This window comes from Neoarius graeffei, chromosome 9, assembly GCF_027579695.1.
Source record: "Neoarius graeffei isolate fNeoGra1 chromosome 9, fNeoGra1.pri, whole genome shotgun sequence".
NCBI classification, from domain to species: Eukaryota; Metazoa; Chordata; class Actinopteri; order Siluriformes; family Ariidae; genus Neoarius; species Neoarius graeffei.
This window is the reverse complement of record NC_083577.1, coordinates 58,312,292-58,336,779: the sequence shown is the minus strand read 5'-3', so window position 1 is coordinate 58,336,779 and position 24,488 is coordinate 58,312,292. Positions and strand designations below refer to the sequence as shown.

The following is a 24,488-nucleotide window of genomic DNA, read 5'->3' as shown; positions in this document are numbered from 1 at the left end:
TAAGAAAGGTTAAAAAAAGTTTACTTCACAGCATACATGGTGTCCAGCCATCAGAACATGAATATTTTCGAAGCTTGGACATTGGCACAAACACAGTAACATACACTTGTTTTCCTACATGGATGATTTAGGTGTTTTAACAACCCTATCATCAGCTGATGGTTTCATGGTGGTTTTAGGTATAGTGTTTCATGGGAAAGATAGTGCCTGAAATAGGGTGATATATTTAGGGTTATGGTCAGTCAGATACCCATGCAGGACCATAGAGCTGGTTTTAATCCAATGTGGTCTACTTAAGATTGTAGACATGGCCTGAGAGGTTCATTTCTGACACTTGTTTACTCAACCTATATGCATACCCAGACTGATGAGAAATTGAAGCTAGGGAAAGGGCCACACTCTTGGTTTCTAAATTGCTTAAAAAAAATTAAAAAATTGCTAAATATGTCAACTTTTGAACTCCCTAAATTATCCTCCTGACAGTGTCTATGGTGTTTGCACCTACCGGGAGGCTATATATTATTTTACAAAATTAACACTGGCTCCCTTTAGAGATCAGTGGTCTGAAGGTGGACACTAGATAGGTCAGAAGCAAATGATAGGGTCTTCCTCTTCTCATCAGCCTACAGTTCATAAACTACACACTGCATGAAATATGAGCTCACTGTTTTGTCTTCCTAAGTAGTGGAATGTTAAAGAGGTGTTTGAGAGAACACTCTCCATGAACTGATATATAATTCAGCAGACTCCTTCAATACGACAGTTTGCTGTGCCCCACCCACTCTAACTTTCATAACAGGGTGAATATGTCAAGTTGTTGTCCCTGGTCTTAACGCTACAGTATCTTGCAAAAGTATTCATCCCCATTTGTGTTTGTCCTGTTTTGTTGCATTACAAGCTGGAATTAAAATGTATTTTTGGAGGGTTAGCGCCATTTGATTTATATAAAATGCCTACAGCTTTAAAGGTGAAAATTGTGACACAAACAATAATTAAGATGAAAAAAAAACAGAAATCTGGAGTGTACATAGGTGTCCCCCCCCCCAAAAAAAAAAAAATCAATACTTTGTTGAGCCACCTTTTGCTGCAATTACAGCTGAAAGTCTCTTGGGGTACGTTTCTATTAGCTTAGCACATCTAGCCACTGTGATTTTTGCCCATTCCTCAAGGCAAAACTGCTCCAACTCCTTCAAGTTAGATGAGTTATGTTGGTGTACAGCAATCTTCAAGTTATGCTGCAGATTCTCAATTGGATTGAGGTCTGGGCTTTGATTAGGCCATTCCAAGACATTTAAATGTTTCCCTATAAATCACTCCAGTGTTGCTTTAGCAGTATGTTTAGAGTCATTGTCCTGCTGGAATGTGAACCTTCATCCCAGTCTCAAACCCTAACTCAAACAGATTTTCCTCCAGAATTGCCCTGTATTTAGTACCATCCATCTTTCCTTCAATCCTGACCAGCTTTCCTGTCCCTGCAGATGAAAAATATCCCCACAGCATGATGCTGCCACCATCGTGCTTCACTGTAGGAATGGTGTTCTCAGGGTGCTGGGTTTGCGTCACACATGGCATTTCCCATGATGGCCAAAAAGATCAATTTTAGTCTCATTTGACCAGAGAATCTTCTTCCATGTGTTTGGGAAGTCTGCCACATGCTGTTGGGCAAACTCCAAATGTGTTTTCTTAAGCAATTACTTTTTTCTGGCCACTCTTCCATAAAGCCCCAGTCTGTGGAGTGTACGGCTGAAAGTGGTCCTATGGACAGATACTCCCATCTCCACTGTGGATCTTTGCAGCTCCTTCAATGTTATTTTTGGTGTCTTTGTTGCATCTCTGATTAATGCCCTCCTTGCCCGGTCTGTGAGTTTTGGTGGGCGGCCTTCTCTTGTCAGGTTTGTAGTGGTGACATATTCTTTCCATTGTGCTATAATGGATTTAATGGCGCTCCCTGGGATATTCAAAGCCTGGTATATTTTTTATAACCCAACCCTAATCCATACTTCTTCACAACTTTGTCTCTGACCTGTTTGGAGCGCTCCTTGGTTTTCATGTTGCTTGCTTAGTAGTGTTGCAGAGTCAGGGTCCTTCCAGAACAGGCTGATTTATACAGACATCATGTGACAGATCATGTGGCACTTTGATTGCACACAGGTGGATCTTAATCAACTAATTATGTGACTTATGAAGTGAATTGGTTGGACCAGCTCTTATTTAGGGGTTTCATATGAAAGGGGGTGAATACCTATGCTAACTCCAGATTTCTGTTTTTTCATCTTAATTATTGTTTGTGTCACAATAAAATAATTTTCACCTTTAAAGTTGTAGACATGTTGTGTAAATCAAATGGTGCTAAACCCCCCCCCCCCCAAAAAAAAAAAATCCATTTTAATTCCAGCTTGTAACGTGGTAAAACAGGACAAACACCAAAGGGGATGAATACTTTTGTAAGACATTGTAGTTGTAGCACTCTTTTTTGATGTTCCTGAGTACCTTAGTTTATTCGTCATTTATCCCTTCCATTTTCTCTCTGCAAGTCAGTATAGTCTGAGGAACCCACTCACAGGAAGTGAGAGAGCAAATACAGTATGATAAAGTCAGTGGTCTGGTGGTCCTGTCTCTGGCAGGAATGATTAAAAATATACAGTCTGTACAGCTCACTGTAGGAATATCAGAGATTCAAACACACAGGAATTGGTCAAGATGCTGGGTTGGATTCTTCAGTCACTGAAGTCTCTAATGGCTAGGCTACTACAGGCATCAGAGTCCTGTGTCCATGCAAGATAAAGGTATGAGTTTAATTGTTGTCCATCTCCAAAGAATTGGACTTCTGTACTAGTTTTTTTTTCTTTCTCAGAGGTCCATCTTCACCACCCCAGCAGAGTAGATACAGTGGCTGAGATTAGTGAAGGTGTGTGTGTGTGTGTATTAAAGGTGTCTAGTCCCGACTTCTGTTGCGCTTCTTGAAGAAGAAGAAGGGAGTTTTCTGCGGAGGACCCAACAACATGGGCACCTGATTCTTGTGTGTAATTCGTATCTGTGAACAGAACACAAAAAAGGTTAGCGCATTAATTCTATGGACGTTCAGGTAACCTGTAACCTGAAATTCATACTGGATGTGTAAATGAAACCAGTGTGGGAAAGATGAATTTATTGTATCATTACTGTGCAATCCTTTTGCTCTGCTGCTTCATACTTAAAAATTGGTTCCATCTAGCACCCAAAGAGCTCATCAGTTTGCCCCTCAGGGAAACTTCCAAAGTTTCTTTGTAGAACCTTCCAGGAGAGGGCTTTTATTCAGAAACTGTTCCATGTAAAACCCCATTAAACAGAAATTGAACTTAGTCAAAGAATCCATGATGAACCTTTTTCCTCTAAGAACTTAATGTACATGTATCGATATGGAATTTATACTTCACGTATGCACACGTGAAAAAAAATATGCACAGCGTGAAAAAAAGAGCAAGTTGAAGAAGATTGTGCTTTGACAGAAAGTAAGTCACAGACAGTAAGTCACCCTCGCAGGGAATTAAACCTGGTTAAAATAAATGCTACCATATCACTAAGAAGAGTTAAAAAATGCTTTGTGGTGTGAACTGTATTATACATTTTCCATGCATGTATAGTTTATTTAATTTAATTTGCAACACTGGCCCTCAGACTGTGTGAGCTCATTGGTCCGTCAGTGCCATTTTTATCCTAATGAAGGTATTCAAATTTGATTTTTGTGAGTGCAATTTAATGTGAGTGCAATGGTCTAACTAAAACAACACAGTTACTGCGCTAGGGCTTTATCGCTGCACAACTGGACAAATGAGAGAAGACTAATAATGCGTTTAGGGTTATATATACTGAGCAGAGGACTTTGTGCTATAGCAGACAGACTTCTCTGTGCACATTCCTCTCTCTTTAATAATATAATCAGTCAGTGGTGGGGTGTGACATGACAGTGTTTTAATTAACAGGGAGCTTGCAGAGATGCCTGCATGTGTCGATTAGAGGGATTAGGGTTGCTATGGATATAAAAAACACAGTTATCCAAATGGTCGGTCTTTCATTTTTGTATAAACATGAGAATATTTCATTAAAATATCCTTTTGATACTTATGCTTAATACGGAAGTATATAACAAAATAAAAGCATCGTTGGCAGAAGGACAGAAACAGTGTAATGAGCTGTGGTTTGTTAAAAGAAGTGGTGAGTTCAGATTTTGGCACATAAACACATGTAAATTAGAGACAACACTGAATGGAATCCAAAGTCACCTCACCGTGCATGGAGGCTGCATCCATGGCTCCCCATCAATCTGCATAGGCAGCGGTCTAGATGTCCTGAGAGAGAGAGAGAGAGAGAGAGAGAGAGAGAGAGAGAGAGAGAGAGAAAGACTGTCATGGGTCAGTTTGCAGGCAGCATATGGGCATGAGGTTCCTCTGCAACACCGTTGTGGGATGATTCTACACACTGCTTTCTTTGTTCCCACAAGTTATTTCCCACAGTAGGCCCCAGTTTCACTAAACTCAATACACACACACGATTCAGCACCCCTGCCCCCATATATACACACTGTTCCACAATGTTAGTTTAGCCTTTTCAGCTGGTCCACTGAATATTAAAGGCAATGCTGCATATGAGAAGGTGGACAATGAATGGCCCTTAAAAAAAAAAATAAATAAATAATTTAAAAAAAATATATATATATGGGCGGCACGGCGGTGTAGTGGTTAGCGCTGTCGCCTCACAGCAAGAAGGTCCGGGTTCGAGCCCTGTGGCTGGCGAGGGCCTTTCTGTGTGGAGTTTGCATGCTCTCCCCGTGTCCGCATGGGTTTCCTCCGGGTGCTCCGGTTTCCCCCACAGTCCAAAGACATGCAGGTTAGGTTAACTGGTGACTCTAAATTGACCGTAGGTGTGAATGGTTGTCTGTGTCTATGTGTCAGCCCTGTGATGACCTGGCGACTTGTCCAGGGTGTACCCCGCCTTTCGCCCGTAGTCAGCTGGGATAGGCTCCAGCTTGCCTGCGACCCTGTAGAACAGGATAAAGCGGCTAGAGATAATGAGATGAGATGAGATATATATAGACACGAATGTTTTACTGGGAAATACGCCACTCTTGTTTTTCATATGAGCTACATCCAGGACATGGAGAACCAAAACTGTGACATAAATCTCTATATGTGACTCATGAGGATATCGATGAATTGTTTTGATATATCTGGGTACTTTTTTGTGAATGTTTCTATATAATTTAAAAAAATCACATCTTGGCTTGAAGATATGTAGTTTATCTTCTCGTGTCGTGTTGAAAAACTTGCAGTTTTTATACAAAATACATCCCAGACCTGAGTGGCATATTTAAATAATATTGGCTGGCGTTGAGTGGTATATCAGATATATTCCATTCAGCTAGCATGATATTGAACAAGTCGAAGATGAGGGTTTTTTTTTTTTACACATTTTTATTTTTTATTTTTACAGCTTCGATGTATAATAATATTTACTGTTTATTATTCCATGTTTGTTTACAAATTGTCACAGTCGCTCGCTAGTGCAGAAGTTTTATGTGTAATACATATCTTTTGGCATTTTCAATTCACTGCGACAGTTTACTATGGGTGCCACCAGCGAACAAAGAAATGATTCTGCGCATGTGCAGCAGAAAACTTTCTCCTTGGATATTTGCATCGGCTCCGATGTGTGACGTCATGTTGTCTTGACAACAGTGCAATATAAACCATATTCAGCGCTCATTCTCCATTGGGCAGAGTGATGTAATACATGTAGGATAAGCGATATGCTAACAATATTGCATGCTATCAAACCAAATGAATGAAACCTACTAGAAGGGAATAGAATACATGTTTTTATTTCATTGAAAAAGTGTACTGTATGTATAATAATTAAATAATATTGGCTGGCTTTGAGTGGTCTATCAGATATATTCCATTCAGCTCGCATGATACTGAATGAGTCGAAGACAAGTTCAATATTATGCTAGCTGAATGGAATATATCTGATATATCACGAAAAAAAGCCAGCCAATATTATTATTATTATTATTATTATTATACAGACACACTCTTCATATCAGCATTCTTGAAGGCCAACGCTAGCTTACCTGCAACTTGGTGCTGTTAGCGTGGCAGTCCAGTTAGCTTCCAGCCGGTGTAGCAGTAGCGTTAGTGAAGGACAATGCTAGCTTATCCATGACTCAGTGCTGTTAGCGCAGCAGTCTAATTAGCTTCCAGCCGGCATAGCAGTAGCGTTAGCGAAGGCTGATGCTAGCTTACTTGCGATTTGGTGCTGTTAGTGTGGCAGTCCAGTTACCTTCTAGCTGGTATAGTGTTAGTGCAGCCCAATGCTAGCGCAGTCAAGCCGATTAATTAATTAATTTTCCCTGTATAATTTACTTAGTTACTTTTAAAATCAACATTGACAACTACACACAACAGAGTGACCTAGCAGCCAAAATTCTCTCAAAACCTTCTGCTTTTAACGAAGCATACCTTGTGGCCATGTTTGTTTACAAACTGTCACAGTCACTTGCTAGCGCGGAAGTTTTATGTCTCCAACGTGTCTCTTTTCCAGTTTTTCGATGTCCGTTGGTATGTTTTTCACTTGCAAATATGCGTGAAGAATATATAATGAAGTTTTGGTAGCCTTTCAGGTGGTCAGCGTATCTTTAGTTTCAGTTTTCAGTTTATTTATTGAGTGCTTAAACCTAGCACTGGATTAGCCTCGTCTTCTTTCTTTCCCAGCTGACAAAGAAATTATTCTGCGTATGCGCAGCAGAAAAGTTTTGTCATTGGATCTTTGCATGAGCTCCGGCGTATGATGCCATGTTGTCTTGACAATGTGCAATATTGTAACAATATTGCACACTCATTCTCCATTGGGGAGAGTGGCGTAATACATGGAGGATAAGCAATATGATAACAATATTGCATGCTATCAGTGAACCCACTAGAAGAGAATAGAATACATGTTTTTATTCAATGGAAAAAGTGGCCCGTATGTAGAATAATTCCCAATATTTCACTCCGATGACGTCACTCCCAGTATTTTCCTGCTGACTAGACGCACGTTGCCAAAATGGCGAACTGGTTCAAAATTAAAATTCTTTTGATTAACTGATTAACTGCATATTTTTTGTGTGGATGTGTCCATATATATATATATATATAAAGGTGGACAGCAGGTGATGGGGAGAAAACTATGTATAAACTTCATCAATCACTGAAATGTAAACTGTTCTTTATCAATGTTAAAGATAAATAGAAAGGCCAATCTACTTCAACTCTCCACTGGTAAATTAGCATAAAGTAGCATAAACATGCAGTGCATGCTCAGACATTATAGTTGTGTTTGTGCCAACATTATTATTCATCAGGCCTGGCTGCTGGGAATGCGGACTGAATGCTGCTTGACTGAGTGGAATGGTGCAAGGCTAAAGTTATTGGCTGAAGCAGTCAGCAGAAAGAGACCTGCTGTTGTGTCATGACGGCTATGAGGGCGCACAAGGGCCACTTCTTTCTGGGAGTGTGAGCACACCAGAAGGCAAATGAACATTGAAGGATAAGAGAATATGAATATGTGTATGTAGATGAGATAGAAAGATGGTGACAATATAGTCAGAGTGTTTGTTAGACATTAACCTGATGGTAACACTGGCACACTGGGCGAGGCGTCGACCAGCACTCTTGAGGCCTGTGTAGATCTGGCCCATCTCTATGGCCCCTTCTAAGCCCACCACCTCAAGCAGCTGGTCACTCAGATCTGTCCAGAAAGACAGATAAAGAGAGAGAGTAATTAGTGAGTCATGGCTAACACTAACACTATTATAATATGTAAAAATGTATTATAAAGTTAGAAGTGACTGAGATAAACAGAGGATAAGCTTGAAGTAGCAGAAATAATAAGGCCAATGGTTCAGCGCAAGACAAGGCTACACTTTAGTACTTGCTTGTAGGATACTGTTTAATCGCTTTACACACACTCATTAACTCTCTGTCTTGCTCATGTAAGCATGCACACCCACGGACATGCAAGCATATTGGCACACGCCATGGTAATGATGCAGTATCTGCATACAGAGCAAGGTTCTGGGCCAGAAAGTGAATAAGTTATAAAGTACCGCTGTGAAAATCATACATTTACTGCAAACATGTTCAGAATCAGGGCTGGCTAAAGTGGTCAGTGACCCACTGCTTGCTTTAGGCTGTGACTATGTTTCGGATTTGGTACAGTTCAATTTGAGTGCATCATTTGACACTACTGATCATGAAATGCACTGACCTGAAACTCTAGCCAATTCAGACAGAAAACTTAAAGTTGGGTCCAAATCTAATCTGAAGGAGACTTTTACAAGTTTGTTAGCATAAATGGAGATATTTTGGTGCATAAAAAGTGCAGTATGGTGTCCTAAAGTGTTCTGATTCCGTCCCTTTATTGTTCTCCCTTCATATCCAGCCCGTCTGAAATGTAATTTTCAAATGTCATGTTGGTGTTCTCTTCTACAGTGATGATGCATAATTATATTTATTAGTTCAGCCAGATTTAAGGGCACAGATATGCTAAACACGATCTTGTGTAAAAAGTTATAAAGCTGGAATGAATAGAAACTTCCTCCTCCAAAACCAAAATATTGATGTTATTAAGTCTTTGGGAGTAAGGTTGCTGATTTTACTCTAAAGCTCAGTGGCTGTTTGGTGAAACCAAATGTGAGAATTAAAGACCTTGGTGTAACTCTAGGTTCTGGTTTATCTTTCAATTCCCATATAAGTGGCATGTCTGCAGCTATAACTGCACAGTAGCATATGGAAAAATTACATTAAATAAAGAATATTCATACTTTCATAACCTCTAGATTGGATTAGTGCAATGTGTTCCTGGCTATAGCGTCGGTATTTTCAGAATGCAGTCTCCTTACTAGGAAAAGCAAACCAGAGTAGGCTACATTACCTCAGTCTTAGGCCAAGTTTACATTAGACCGTATCTGTCTCGTTTTCTTCGCGGATGCACTGTCCGTTTACATTAAACCGCCTGGAAACGCCGGGAAACGGGAATCCGCCAGGGTCCACGTATTCAATCCAGATCGTGTCAGCTCCGGTGCTGTGTAAACATTGAGATACGCGGATACGCTGTGCTGAGCTCTAGCTGGCGTCGTCATTGGACAACGTCACTGTGACATCCACCTTCCTGATTCGCTGGCGTTGGTCATGTGACGCGACTGCTGAAAAACGGCGCGGACTTCCGCCTTGTATCACCTTTCATTAAAGAGTATAAAAGTATGAAAATACTGCAAATACTGATGCAAATACTGCCCATTGTGTAGTTATGATTGTCTTTAGGCTTGCCATCCTTCCACTTGCAAGTGGTAAGTGATATGCGCTGGGATCACACACACAGCGGCTCAGTCCCGAATCACAGCTTGTGAACTTCACTCGCGTGCTCTGTGAGCTGCGCAAGGCCGGAGTGCGCACCCTCCAGAGGGCACTCGCTGTTCAGGGCGGAGTGATTTGGAGCGCAGGATGCCTGCGGAGCCGAGCGTATCCATGTATTGGTGTTGCTGTGTGCACGCAAATCGTGTATTGGTGTTGCTGTGTGCACACTAATCGTTTTAAAAACGTTAATCTGATGATCCGCTGATACGGTCTAATGTAAACATGGGCTTATTCAAACTACACTGACTGTCTATTAAGGTCCAAACTGACTATAAAGTCTTGCTTATGACTGACTTTTAAAGCTCTGAATGGTTTAGGTCCAGCATATCTCAGTGATCTCCTGAAACAGTTACACTGCATGTAACCTCTGGAAGGGTTTACCATAGGACATTAGGAACATTAGTTCAGTGGGTGTTTTTAAATTCAGATAAAGGGCAGGTAAAAATGTAAAGCACAGATGTACTGTGGTCATATACGGTACATGTAGAGAGAGTGAGATGAATAATACAGTCATAATTGGCTCCAAAGGCTGCTTGGGGCAACCAACCAGCAAACCAGGCATCTCTCTCTCTCTCTCTCTCTCTCTCTCTCTCACACACACACACACACACACACACACACATACATACATACACATATTCCCTTTCTCTCTCATGTTCCTTTATAAAACCTGACCTACATTCCCTGATAATCGGTGTGTACTCTCATTGCTCAGTGGCCATTCAGCCGATAAGCAGACAGCACAACCACGCAGAAATGGCTTCAACTCTACACGCCCATCAGTATGGTCAGTTTTCTCAAACATCTAAACCACTGTTGGGCAAGATTGTCAATTCAAGGCAAGTAATCCCTGTAACGCAAAGCTCTGCTATATCATTACACCACAAAAACAATGTATTATGCAATCTCAATGGGAGACCAATAAATATGTACTTGGCATGCAACCCTATACTGTGTGCCAGAGTACACACACTATTAATAATTGCACACCATCACCTGACATGAGACAGATATATTTTTGTAAGAAAGGACGATGTTAGACCATGACGGCTTATACAAGGCCAGTGATGCAAGTCTCAGCTGCACAGGAAGGTCAGAACAGGGATGCTTCATGCTGACCAGGCAGAATCTGTGCCATTTTAGAGACTGCGTGGGGTTTTGCTAGGCAGTTTTTAAACGGAAAACTAAACATTTTCAATAGATAGATTAATCTGTACATATCAAATATGTACAACATTTTAGAAAACAAGCAAGCTGATAATATAAAGTGCTAGAGATAAAGAATTGTTCAATGTCTAGGGCAACAATAAAGTCAAAATCATGGCTAGAATAATGATCGACACCTGAAGTATCCAAAGATCATTAATACACCTGATATTTAAACAAAAACAAACAAACACACACACACACACACACACACACACACACACACACACACACACACACACACACACACACACACACACACGAGTTAGATTGCATTAAAATGGCAGCCCTTCAGAGTGTATGCATCCATAAAACTCCATTGCATGGTTAATTTGGTATAAATTTGTTTTATATTAGCTCTGTGAACTAATAAAAGCTGCATTGAATACTGGAATATTAAGTTAAATAAGTTAGTGAGTCATTAAATGCTTAAAAAAAGCAAATATCATGGCACATGTAACACAGCAAGTCCTTTGGGTGAACATTACCAACTGTTAAACGGCGCCAAGAACAAGCTGCATACGCCTACTCCTACTTTCATTTATATAATAACCAGAGCAGCTCAGACGTTATAATACAAAAACACAGATGCGGGTTTTATACCTATAAACAATTTACAGCATACTGTATGTAACAGAATAATTTTAAAAAACCTGTAAGCATTCTCTTCCATGCTCTTTCAACAGACGGTGTGTTATTTTTAAATACATCTCTATATCAATTTAACTCATTTTGTCTTACACTGAACACACCAGCTGTGTTATATTTAACTATTTAACATACGCACTGTGGTCAGATTTTTTTTCTCTTTCAAAAATATGTATCAAGTAAAATGGCAAGGGTTACTTTACATCCCTTGCATGACTTTCATCTAAACTCAACTCACACAGAAAAAATTAAAATAAGAAAGCAGTAAAGCAGATGTTAGGAGTAAGTTAATGGCAGAAACATGGTCGAGTTATAATTTAACACATGAAGTGATGGTCAGTGATGAAGTGATGTATCTTTCTCCTTCAGGTTAACAAGGAGGACAGAAAAAACTATGTTCTTAATTAAAACATCGATTTTAAGAATGCAGGGTCCCCCCCTTTTTCCCAGCTTTAAATGTAGACAGTTATTTTTAACCTTGACTTACTGTACAAAAACAAAAGCAAAAGTTCAAAGATGATTTTACTACTGCACAGACAATTTTGAAATAGCAGCACTAGATTGTCCTTGAGTGGTGAGATATGACCTTGTGGCCCTCCCCCAAAGACTGCTTGAATGGCAAAGTGAGTCGGAAAGGCAAATGCACTCCAATACTTCGTTTATTCCTTTAGGCTTAAGCAATTTTCCAATCTATATCTTTATCCTTCTGAGTTATACTTATATTGAAAACTGATAAGCATTTAAAAAAAAATTTCCACAGAGTATCACAAATATGAAAATGGATACATTTAGGTATGACTAATTAGTCGTATTTTACTGAAGTATCAATACAATCAACTTTGAAAATTATTTTTCCTTGAATTTTCTTCACACCATAAATGTTCACGGCCTCATCTGGGCTTTTTTATACCAGGCTGTTCATTACAGAAAAGCTGAGCTAAGAATAACTCAGAAACAGCTTCTTACATAACCTCACAGAATGTATTCTGGTGAGGATGGCAGATTCTAGCCATATTGAATTGGCTTTTTTTTTTGCACCAGGCTTGAACCAGATTAACCAACATCAAATTAGATCACTGTGACGAATCAGCTCTTAAAATCGGTTCTGCCAACAGCCTAAGTGCTTACTCTGGTCATGCCAAAAGACACAGACAGGCTCAAAACAATAGCCCAGATGTGGACTAGAGACACACCTAACCTCAGAGCAACAGCTCCAAAACGCACTGGAATTGGTCGGCAAATTTATTTCTGCTCTGAAAAGCATCTGTTTGCAAATGTGGTCCTTTTAAAAGAAGAAAAGTGTCAGGTATTTCTTTCTGTACATTGAAATCTGCCACAGCTCCCAAAACATTAGCAGTAAAAAGGGGTGTGATTGAATTGTAAAAAGTGACAGTAAAATTTTATAAATAGCTACAAACCCATAATTTGTGACAATTACGGATATTCTGGAAGTGTTTTTTTTAAATGAGAGCTTTTATAAAACCTTGTACTTTTCTCCAGTGGAGCCAAAATGTCAGCCTTCTCCTAGTGTGTGAGGACTCTCTGTTATGCAGCTGAACAAGTGGACATTTATTTATTTTGTATTTCCGATCTGCTTGTCCCCGAGCTCTAGTCTCAGTTTCTTGGGCTGCTTAGAGCAATGGCAGATGGTCAGGAGGAACTGGGCATGGTGGAGCCATAGTGGAGGTGCGGGGGCGGCCCGTAGCTTGGAGTGAGGATAGAGTGCAAGAGCTGCCTCTATTTCACCATCGCACATGTTTAGAAAGGAGAGAGAGAGAGAGAGAGAGAGAGAGTGCAAGAGAGAGGCTGCTTGAGGGAGATGCTAATATATGTTAAAATTGGCAACACTTTACTTAAGGGAAGAGTTTATAGAGCCATATGACACCTACATAAATGACATATCAACTGACTTTGTAGCTCAGTGTACTTCAGAAATGTCAGAACCACATAATGAGAGCAAGGTACCAAACATTAAAACTAAACACTAATTTAGGGTGAAAGAAAATTTAATTTGTACAATTACACTAGTTTTCGTTAGATACATAACAACATAACATAACATGAGATTATGTAGGTGTTATGTAGCCCTATGAACACTATCATTAAGTAAAGTTACCAAAAAAAAATCAAGTGATGTTTTTCTTCAACAGCATACCAATTTAATTCTTCTAGTCCACTTTTTCCAAGGTTATCTTCTCTCTTCCTTTGCGTCTTATGTACCGTATATCTTATGAACTTTCAAGGTAAGAGCAATTTACAAATCATAAAAGCGTAATCACCCTTAATTTTCTCTCTTTTTAGGTTTTCATATGACTTAATTTGTAAAAAAGAAAGCAAAACCACAGAAGCCGATAAAAAAAAATCTATATACTACTGTGAAAATCGTCGTCTATTTAATTACATATCGGCACACATTTTCTTCTCTACGTGAGCCCACTTGAGGCATAATATGTTATTGTGCTGCCTACATAAACACATCCCATTATGTCTTAATTATTTAAAACTAAAGCTCTTTATTCACACGCTCTCTTCTTCTGCACTCTGTGCTCACACACTGTTCACGTGCTCCCTGCTTACCCAAGCGCTTGTCACTCTCTCAACCTCTGTTTCCCATGCCATTCACAAACAAAGCTTCTCTCACAAAGCAGGCCCACAAACACAACTGTGAAGAAACAGACCATGGGAAACAAACTTTCAGGTCAAAAGCATCCTCAATCAGTATGAACTCCAGAAGGATGAGAGACACTCTGAAAGATGCCATTGGTCTGCTGAATGTGAACGGCTGCTGAATGGCTGGTGATGATCACTGGTAGAAGAGACTCTTCAACTATGTCTCAATGTTTTCATAATGATTATACTTCTTGCATGAGACTTCTACTGTGTGTGAGTGCATGCGTGTGTGTGTGTGTGTGTGTGTGTGTGTGTGTGTGTGTGTGTGTGTGTGTGGTGGGGGGTTATGGGAAGCAGGCCAAGTGATTAGTGTCACTGCTCCTGTTTGACCCTGTCACAGAGAGATGAGGTGAAATGGAGAGCTAAAAAAAAAAAGACCAGTAAAAGTTACGCCTGCCATGTGACTGCGGCATTAATCCCATATTATTACAATGATAAAAAAATGGTAAAAAAAAATAGTATTTCTCAGCCATATTATTATGACACAAATTGCAGACACTTATGTAATTAAAGACCATGCTTTTTCTTTATTTTTCTATTGTATATGAATGTATAGATATGTATGTAAATGTGAAGATGTATGGGTATATACACTCAGTGGCTACTTTATTAGGTACACCCATCCACCTGCTGTTTTATGCCGTTATCTAATCAGCCGATCCCCTGACAGCAGCACAATGCATAAAATCATGCAGATACAAATCAAGAGCTTCACTTAATGTTCACTTCAAACATCAGAATGGGAAGAATTGTGATCTCTGTGACTTTCACTGTGGCATGGGTGTTGGTGCTAGATGGACTGGTTTGAGTATTTCAGAAACTGATGATCTCCTGGGGTTTTCACACACAACAGTCTCTGGAGATTACACAGAATGGTGCGAAAAACAAAAAACATTGAGTGAGCGACGGTTCTGTGGGTGGAAACGCCTTGTTGATAAGAGAAGTCAGAGAGAAATGGCCAGATTGGTTCGAGCTGCCAGGAAGGATATAGTAACTCATAGCAACTCTTTACAACCGTGATGAGCAGAAAAGCATCTCAGCATGCAACAGCAGAAGACCATATTGGGTTCCACGCCTGCCAGCCAAGAACAGGAATCTTAGAATCACGAACAAGTTCCTATTAAAGTGGCCGGTGAATGTACATTATGATCAGTTACACCTACACTGGTGTTTACTTCATTACTTATGTATCCACTGTTCTTGGTATGCGTGACAGATAATAAAATGTTAAAAGGTCAAAAATTGCGTCAAGGTGTTTAAATAATAGGAAATGTATTGATGAAATTAAGTGACAAAGTATATAAAAAGACAATTAATGCTGATTTAAGAGCTGTTTTAAGGAAATATCTAAACTTCATGACTATATAAGTGGGGTGGCATGGTGGTGTAGTGGTTAGCACTGTTGCCTCACAGCAAGAAGGTCTTGGGTTTGAGCCCAGCGGCCGACGGGGACCTTTCGGTGTGGAGTTTGCATGTTCTCCCCGTGTCTGCGTGGGTTTCCTTTGTGTGCTCTGGTTTCCCCAACAATCCAAAGACATGCAGGTTAGGCTAATTGGTGCCTCTAAACTGACTGTAGGTGTGAGTGTAAATGGTTGTTTGTGTCTATGTGTCAGCCCTGTGATGATCTGGTGACTTGTCCAGGGTGTATCCCGCCTCTCGCCCATAGTCAGCTGGGATAGACTCCAGCTTGCCCGTGACCCTGCACAGGATAAGCGGCTACAGATAATGGATGGATGGATGGACTATATAAGTGGCAGAATAGCAACTTCAAGACATGATCTCATCTCTCAAAAGGTAACTGAGAGGTTATTAACACAGAGAGGTAACTGAGGTAACTGAGGTAAACATTTCCTATTATTTCCTATGACACATGCTTCTATCACTATACTTATAACAAACACATAAACTGAATGACATTCCAGTTCCTCAATATAAGTTTAATTAAATATGGATGCTAGATTTAATCCAATTATTTGATCAATAAATTAATTTGATCTGTCTTTATTTAGTGTAGGTGTGGTAACTTGAATTGAGATGTTTGCTAATTTAATTGTGTAGTGGGAGCGGCACGGTGGTGCGATAACCTGGCGACTTGTCCAGGGTGTACCCCGCCTCTCGCCCATAGTCAGCTGGGATAGGCTCCAGCTTGCCTGCGACCCTGTAGAACAGGATAAGCGGCTACAGATAATGGATGGATGGAAGGGCGGCACAGTGGTGGAGTGGTTAGTGCTGTCGCTTCACAGCAAGAAGGTTCTGGATTCGAGCCCAGTGGCGGATGGGGGCTTTTCTGTGTGGAGTTTGCATGTTCTCCCCGTGTCTGTGTGGGTTTCCTCCAGGTGCTCCGGTTACCCCCACAGTCTAAAGACATATAGGCTAGGCTAATTGGCTAAATTGTCCATGACCAAAAGCAGTGCAGCAGAGGAGTGGCTAGCCGGCTGTACTTACTTAGCCAAGGGACCCAACCCAGAACACACTGGATGGGTGAAGAAGAACTGTGTAGCTATGCATTAATCACATCATGCAGTAACTTTGGTCTCATTCAAATATTAACTTACTGCTACATGCTCTATAAGGTTTTTAATAATACATACTCTGTTGGAAAAAAAATATGGTTTAAAAGGTTAATTTTTTTAAAAATTCCTTTGTGTCAAAAAATAGACTGAAGAGGTCAGATGATACCATCCACCTATACAGCTGTAAATAGCAAAAACCAGCTGGGGAAATCAACAACTCTGGCAATGTTCTCCTGCTACTCCTGGGCAACAGGAAGTTAATGCAGTTTTCTTGTAGCACATCATTACTGACAGACTGAAAGTATGATTCAGTGAAAGTGGACGAAAGTGATGTGAGCACAGAGCTACACTCCATCCTGGTACATGCTGTATTATGTGCTGGGTTGAGTATTACTGCCTCTAGGGCAGATTACAGATATGAGTCATGTTACTGGTAACAGCACCAACGCCATCCTCCCACCCTCCATCCTACCACACCTCCCCTCGATTTCTTTGTACATTAGTGACTCCCATCAGTCCTGTTACTATGGAGACCCCTAGGCCCTGCACAATAAGAAAGACAGGAATGGAGTCAGGATGAGAGAGCAAGATACTGTGCGAGAGAAAAATAAATAGGATAGTGATAAATCAAAAAGCTGTTTTCAAGGGTGAGAAGGCAAATAAAAAAAAAAGGCTGAGGTGTCAGTTTCTTCTAAAATATAAATCCATCAAAGGGGACTATGACATGTGATATACTTCACATAGGTCACAGCTGTCATCGCCTCAATAATGAATAACATGTCAAAGAAAAATTTTAACTACCCTATGTCCACATAAGGATACTCAAATGAAGGATATTTAAAGAATAATGCATTAGGAAGTGATTTAGTATGAGCTGGAGATGAATATTACAAAAAGAAACATGTTTGACACACCAATCTGACCCATATTAGCAGAATGCCAAAGATTCAGAGTGCTTGATGTTAACTGCTGATGACATACAACAGCTGTTCCTGCTCTGACCTTGAGCAATGTTAATACAGCACTGTGTGTTCTTCACAACTCTGAGCAGTGAATAATGATGTTGTGCACCGAGGGAAGCATCCCAAAGGCATGTGTTGTAAAATTCTTCTTGGAGGGAACTCAGCCTGCTGAAAACCAGCATCAAATGTGACATTATGAGAGGCTGCAAAGTGGTGCATCTGACCCAGATCCCTAAATGCTGATTAACACTGCTAATCATTTAGCCTGCTACACTAATGAAGGAAAGTCCCCAAACACAGCGAGACTGGTGAGAGATGGAGTGGTAGCCTCACTCACGAAAGCTGTGAAAGAGCTATTGGTGAGTCAGAGCTGCTGCTAGTGATAATGCACATTAAGCAGCTCTGAATTGCCAGATGCTCCGCAGAGACAACCGCCAGTTTACACTCGAATGGAAATGGCTGGAAATCTGATTTCACTCAAACCACTTCAAGCAAATTACCTCAAATGTAACCTAACAGAGAAAACTGAGAGTTTTAGGGGAGTAAGTAGACAAAGGTTTCGCTCATATAAATGCTCTCTCATATAAAATGCAGCAAAAAATTGGAATTGCTCCCAGACTCTGACTTACCTTGCACACAGAATTTAAGTTCCTTGGCATCAGTGACGGTGCTGACACACATCCTTTCAGGTAGTTTCTTACTCATTCGGTTGTAGTTGCGCCTCTTCTTGGTCTCTCCCCACAGGTTGGAGCCGCCATGCATGCTGGGAATATTCAGCACAGCTATCCCCTCCAGAGACGTGCTGCTGAGGTCCAGTATGATGCCATCGCACTAAGAGTAAAAATTCAAATTGCATGAAAATGATACACTACCATTCGGTATACAACCCCGATTCCAAAAAAGTTGGGACAAAGTACAAATTGTAAATAAAAACGGAATGCAATGATGTGGAAGTTTCAAAATTCCATATTTTATTCAGAATAGAACATAGATGACATATCAAATGTTTAAACTAAGAAAATGTATCATTTAAAGAGAAAAATTAGGTGATTTTAAATTTCATGACAACAACACATCTCAAAAAAGTTGGGACAAGGCCATGTTTACCACTGTGAGACATCCCCTTTTCTCTTTACAACAGTCTGTAAACGTCTGGGGACTGAGGAGACAAGTTGCTCAAGTTTAGGGATAGGAATGTTAACCCATTCTTGTCTAATGTAGGATTCTAGTTGCTCAACTGTCTTAGGTCTTTTTTGTCGTATCTTCCGTTTTATGATGCGCCAAATGTTTTCTATGGGTGAAAGATCTGGACTGCAGGCTGGCCAGTTCAGTACCCGGACCCTTCTTCTACGCAGCCATGATGCTGTAATTGATGCAGTATGTGGTTTGGCATTGTCATGTTGGAAAATGGGCGGCACGGTGGTGTAGTGGTTAGCGCTGTCGCCTCACAGCAAGAAGGTCCGGGTTCAAGCCCCGTGGCTGGCGAGGGCCTTTCTGTGTGGAGTTTGCATGTTCTTCCTGTGTCCGCGTGGGTTTCCTCCGGGTACTCCGGTTTCCCCCACAGTCCAAAGACATGCAGGTTAGGTTAACTGGTGACTCTAAATTGACCGTAGGTGTGAATGTGAGTGTGAATTGTTGTCTGTGTCTATGTGTCAGCCCTGTGATGACCTGGCGACTTGTCCAGGGTGTACCCCGCCTTTCGCCCGTAGTCAGCTGGGATAGGCTCCAGCTTGCCTGCGACCCTGTAGAACAGGATAAAGCGGCTAGAGATAATGAGAATGAGATGTTGGAAAATGCAAGGTCTTCCCTGAAAGAGACGTCGTCTGGATGGGAGCATATGTTGCTCTAGAACCTGGATATACCTTTCAGCATTGATGGTGTCTTTCCAGATGTGTAAGCTGCCCATGCCACACGCACTAATGCAACCCCATACCATCAGAGATGCAGGCTTCTGAACTGAGCGCTGATAACAACTTGGGTCGTCCTTCTCCTCTTTAGTCCAAATGACACGGGGTCCCTGATTTCCATAAAGAACTTCAAATTTTGATTCGTCTGACCACAGTCCATTTTAAATAAGCCTTGGCCCAGAGAAGACGTCTGCGCTTCTGGATCATGTTTAGATACGGCTTCTTCTTTGAACTATAGAGTTTTAGCTGGCAACGGCGGATGGCACGGTGATTGTGTTCACAGATAATGTTCTCTGGAAATATTCCTGAGCCCATTTTGTGATTTCCAATACAGAAGCATGCCTGTATGTGATGCAGTGCCGTCTAAGGGCCCAAAGATCACGGGCACCCAGTATGGTTTTCCGGCCTTGACCCTTACGCACAGAGATTCTTCCAGATTCTCTGAATCTTTTGATGATATTATGCACTGTAGATGATGATATGTTCAAACTCTTTGCAATTTTACACTGTCAAACTCCTTTCTGATATTGCTCCACTATTTGTCGGCGCAGAATTAGGGGGATTGGTGATCCTCTTCCCATCTTTACTTCTGAGAGCCGCTGCCACTCCAAGATGCTCTTTTTATACCCAGTCATGTTAATGACCTATTGCCAATTGACCTAATGAGTTGCAATTTGGTCCTCCAGCTGTTCCTTTTTTGTACCTTTAACTTTTCCAGCCTCTTATTGCCCCTGTCTCAACTTTTTTGAGATGTGTTGCTGTCATGAAATTTCAAATGAGCCAATATTTGGCATGAAATTTCAAAATGTCTCACTTTCGACATTTGATATGTTGTCTATGTTCTATTGTGAATACAATATCAGTTTTTGAGATTTGTAAATTATTGCATTCCGTTTTTATTTACAATTTGTACTTTGTCCCAACTTTTTTGGAATCGGGGTTGTAGATTTGCAACAGTTCAGTGACACATACAGTCGTGACCAGAAGTTTACAAACAGTGGCATGAATGTCATCTTGGATATGAATGTCATGGCAATATTTGGGCTTTCAGTAATTTCTTTGAACTGTTCTTTTTCTGTGGCAGAATGTACAGCATACAGCTTTAAAATAAAAAAAACACTAGAATTTGGTGTACAAGTTTTAATTTTCTTTGGGTTTTCTGAAATCAACACAGGGTCAAAAATATACATACAGCACACCTAATATTTGGGTAAAATGTCTCTTCGCAAGATTCACCTTGACCAAACATTTTTGTTTATCATGAACAAGCTTCTACCAGAATTCTGGTTGGATATTTCATGACTCTTCATGGTAGAACTGGTAGAGTTCAATTAATTTTTTTTTCTTGGCATGGACTCGACTTATAAGCACGGTTCATATATTTTCAATAGGGTTGAAGTCAGGCCTTGTTTTAAGCTTAACGTTAGCCTGCTTTATCCTCCACAACCAGCTCTGATGCGTGTTTGAGTTCATTGTCCTCTTGTAACTCCCAAGTCCCAGGTTGTTTTCAAGTTTCTGATGGTTTATGCTGAGGAATTCTGAGGTAGTCCTCCTTCTTCATTATTCCATCCACTTTGTGCAATGAACCAGTTCCACTGGCAGCAAAACAGCCCCAGAGCATGATGATCCTACCACCACCAGGAGCTGGTACAGTGTTCCTCTGTACATGGTGGTCATTTGGCCAAACAACTCAATCTTTGTCTCATCTGGCCATACAGCTATCCTCCAGAAGGCTTTTTCTTTGCCCGTGTGGTCAGCTTCAAACTTTAATTAAGCTTGAAGGTGTCAATTTTGGAGCAGGGGGTTATTTCTTGGATAGCAGCCTCTTAGTCCATGGTGATCTGAACTGTAGACAGTGATCCATCAACTTGCAGTTCATGGCAGGGCTGTGCCATGGTGGTTCCCAGGTTGTTCCTGACCATCCAAACCAATTTCCTTTCAGCTGAGGGTGGCAGTTTGGGTTTTCTTGAAGCAAAGTGGCTTGGCAAAATGACTACACCTCACAATAACTTGGATACAATTGTTTGAACTGATCTTGAAATTTGCAGTTGTTTAGAAATGGCTCCAAGAGGCATTCCGGAGTTGTGTATATATGCGATCCTCTTTCTCAGATCTGCACTGAGCTCCTTGGGCTTTCCCATTTTACTGTGTGTTGGTCAATCCAATGAGTGCTGTAAACAAACCCTTTTTATGAAGGCACAGAGAAGCTACCAGCGGTAGTCAATCATGATCACTAACAGGAAGTTAAGAGGCCTTGGCCTTGGCAAGATAAGAGACATTTTGGAAGTTTCAGCATCTCTGAATTAATAATCTAAGTGAGTGTATGTAAATCTTTGACCCTGTATGTATAATTTTGACCCTGTGTTGATTTCAGAAAACCCAAAGAAAATTAAAACTTGTGCACCAAATTATAGTGTTTTTTAATTAAAGATGTACGGTATGCTGTACAATTATTCTGCCACAGAAAAAGAACAATTCAAAGAAATCACTGAAAGCCCAAATATTGCCATGACATTCATATCCAAGATGATATTCATGTAACTGTATGTAAACTTCTGACCACAATTGTACATGTAAGATTCTTTTTAATGCTTTCTTACTTAAACCATCTGATAGTATAATAATGCAATAAGCTAAAATTTATTTATATTTATCTCAGCACACTACCTTGTTCATGTCACATGTCCCAAGACCCATTGTTAGTAAGGATTAATCCATATTTTTTAATATTTTGAAATTCAAACAATAAATTAGGCATTGATACGTGTTATATAATAGGAATCACAGTAGTTGCAGAAAAACACACCATCTGCAAGCAGGTGTGTGGCTGTATGCAGGTTTTTCTCGATGCCTGTATAAATTCAGATGCTTCTTGCCAGTAAAGTGGTTTGTTTCAGTGGTTGAATATTGAAAGGTAAGCAACAAACGGTGGCAGATTTGAGTTTGATTAAATCATAAATACAGCTGCAAAGTGTAAACACCAAAGCAGAACAGGTTTCTCTCCATAGAAAAATGGTGGTGAAGTGATTTTGTAGCTCATCATCTGTATGTAACTACCTGTGTGGTGAAGCAGTACAGAGATCGTTCGCTTAGATAGTTTAACATGCCTTAAGTTATCTCAACCCCTCACAAGTAGATCAAATATAATTAAATTTAAAAGTGGAATATGATGGTAAACCAGCTGTAGAATAGCTACACACTGCAGTGGATTAAAAAAAAAAAGTTTCATGGCATACATGTAATTTTTCTTTTGTGTGTATCTGAGAGAATGGTAGATATTTTGAAGAATGCTTTTAAAAAATGAAATATTAATTTTGCCTAAAATGACTATTGATGGGTCCAGACTCACTTACCAATTAGTTTTACTGTACGTAATAAATAAGTTGTGGTAATTACTAACGTTACTGTGCACTGGGACCGTGACTACCACCAGCTGCGGATTAACTTCAAAACTCCTGTCCCACCTGCCCAAAATATTGTCAGTTGAAGTGCTCATGTGACAAATGTTATTGGTTTGTAATAATGGAAAACATTGGCATGACTGTACAGCAGTTTTAAAAGTGACCCACAGTGTATTGATCTACATATACAGATCAAGTATTCAGTTTTCCCAAGAACGTCTGATTACAACCATAGAAACGTAAAAAACTTTCTTCTTGAACGGGCTGAGCATAAAAAAGAAGACGAACAGTATGTATACAGTCTTTCAATAACAAAGGCTTTCTGGTAAGCTTCTTATAAAACTTTCCAAGGCTATCCAAAATAAACTTGAGAAAATACCCAAGGAGAAGCTAAAAATAATATCACATTACTGTATGATGTCAGTGACCACCACGATTTAAACTCAAAAATGCGCAAACTTAAAAAAGCTGAAAGCTGACACATTTATGATATAATGAGATGCTTCAGTGTGCATAAGAACCCACAGAGTGCAGCAGTAAGAAGGAGACTTTACTCTTTACAATTCAACTCTGCACAGAGGTTTCATGGAGCATTTATAGTTTGACACGTGGGATCCTGATGATCCCTAACTTTTGGATGCAACCATTCAAGTATGAAAATCAAATGTTGCCTGACCAAGCTGAAGAAGCCTAATATAGCAATGAATTATATATCTTAAGGCTCACTCGCAACCTGCCGTATGTGCTACTACGGGCGGTCTACGGTAAAAAAATTTGGCAAAACCGTGCTTGAGACTTGCGCGACACTTGCGTGTGTTCAGCACTGTAGAAGGTCGCAGACTGGCCGTGGAGACTTTTGGTCCTGCACATGCAAATTCTACAGGTCTTGTGAAAAATCAAGAACGCATACACTACGTACGGGTCCCATACTCCTTTTGTATTCCTGAACCAAGTCAGCAGCACAGCTAGTAGGGGCTTTGCAATGACAGTAAGACGCACGAGTGACGCACAGTCATTGTACGAGTAACATGCTTCAGAAGTACTAGACAAGTACTCCACACTTGCTATTTGTGTGGCCCGCAAGAGAGAAGTACATCTCACTTTCTACCCCTATGTGTGGCATGCACGCAGCGCATATGACCCGCATGCGACACGAGGGGCAAGACTCTGGGAATATATATTGGGGAGGAATCAAGGAACCGATCATGTAAACGTGTAGCATTGTAGAAGGGAAGAAGATAGCTGTTGCCATACCGCTGCAACGACTGAGGGAGTTGGACCCTTATGGACCCTTTTCACGTGACGTCACGACAAACGCGGCCGCCATTTTGGACATGAACTACCAGTAGTCTACCACAGCCAACAATGAAGAACGACGGCGAAGCATCGAAAGGAATATAGCCATCAAAGAAAGTTTTTACTTTCAGCAAGACTTCCATCATGCCATTATATTGTTGTGCACCTGGATGTAGTAACCATCAACACACAAGGCAAGATTTATCATTTTATCGGATCCCGACAGATGCTGACCGACGGAGAAGATGGATGGTCTCTAAAATATTGGCAAAATGATGTTTATTGACATAGCAATCATGTGTAACGGGAAGCATTTGCATATCCAAAGTGTTGTGTTTACATCAAAGATAAAATAAACCGATATGACAACGACTGCTGCTGCCAGGTTGGGGACACAAACTAGTAGAAAGGAAGTGTGCCAACAGACTTCCTTTGTGGTCGATTCTGCTTT

General features: G+C 40.5%; 1 protein-coding gene across 6 annotated transcripts in view; it reads right to left on the bottom strand.

Annotated features, from left to right (window-relative positions):
* Positions 1 to 2,436: 2,436 nt before the first annotated feature.
* Positions 2,437 to 24,488, bottom strand: part of LOC132891866 (diacylglycerol kinase beta) — a 148,587-nt gene continuing 126,535 nt past the window's right edge. For 5 of the 6 annotated variants that reach the window (XM_060929934.1, XM_060929938.1, XM_060929935.1 and 2 more), the window contains 4 exons: positions 18,063 to 18,264; positions 7,647 to 7,767; positions 4,268 to 4,328; positions 2,437 to 3,034 (listed from right to left, as the gene is read on the bottom strand). In XM_060929934.1, the coding sequence (XP_060785917.1) occupies positions 2,936 to 3,034; positions 4,268 to 4,328; positions 7,647 to 7,767; positions 18,063 to 18,264 (483 nt within the window). In that variant the 3' untranslated portion in view covers positions 2,437 to 2,935. Of the gene's footprint in view, positions 3,035 to 4,267; positions 4,329 to 7,186; positions 7,525 to 7,646; positions 7,768 to 18,062; positions 18,265 to 24,488 lie in introns of those variants that run through there. The other variant, XM_060929939.1, reaches the window with a different exon arrangement.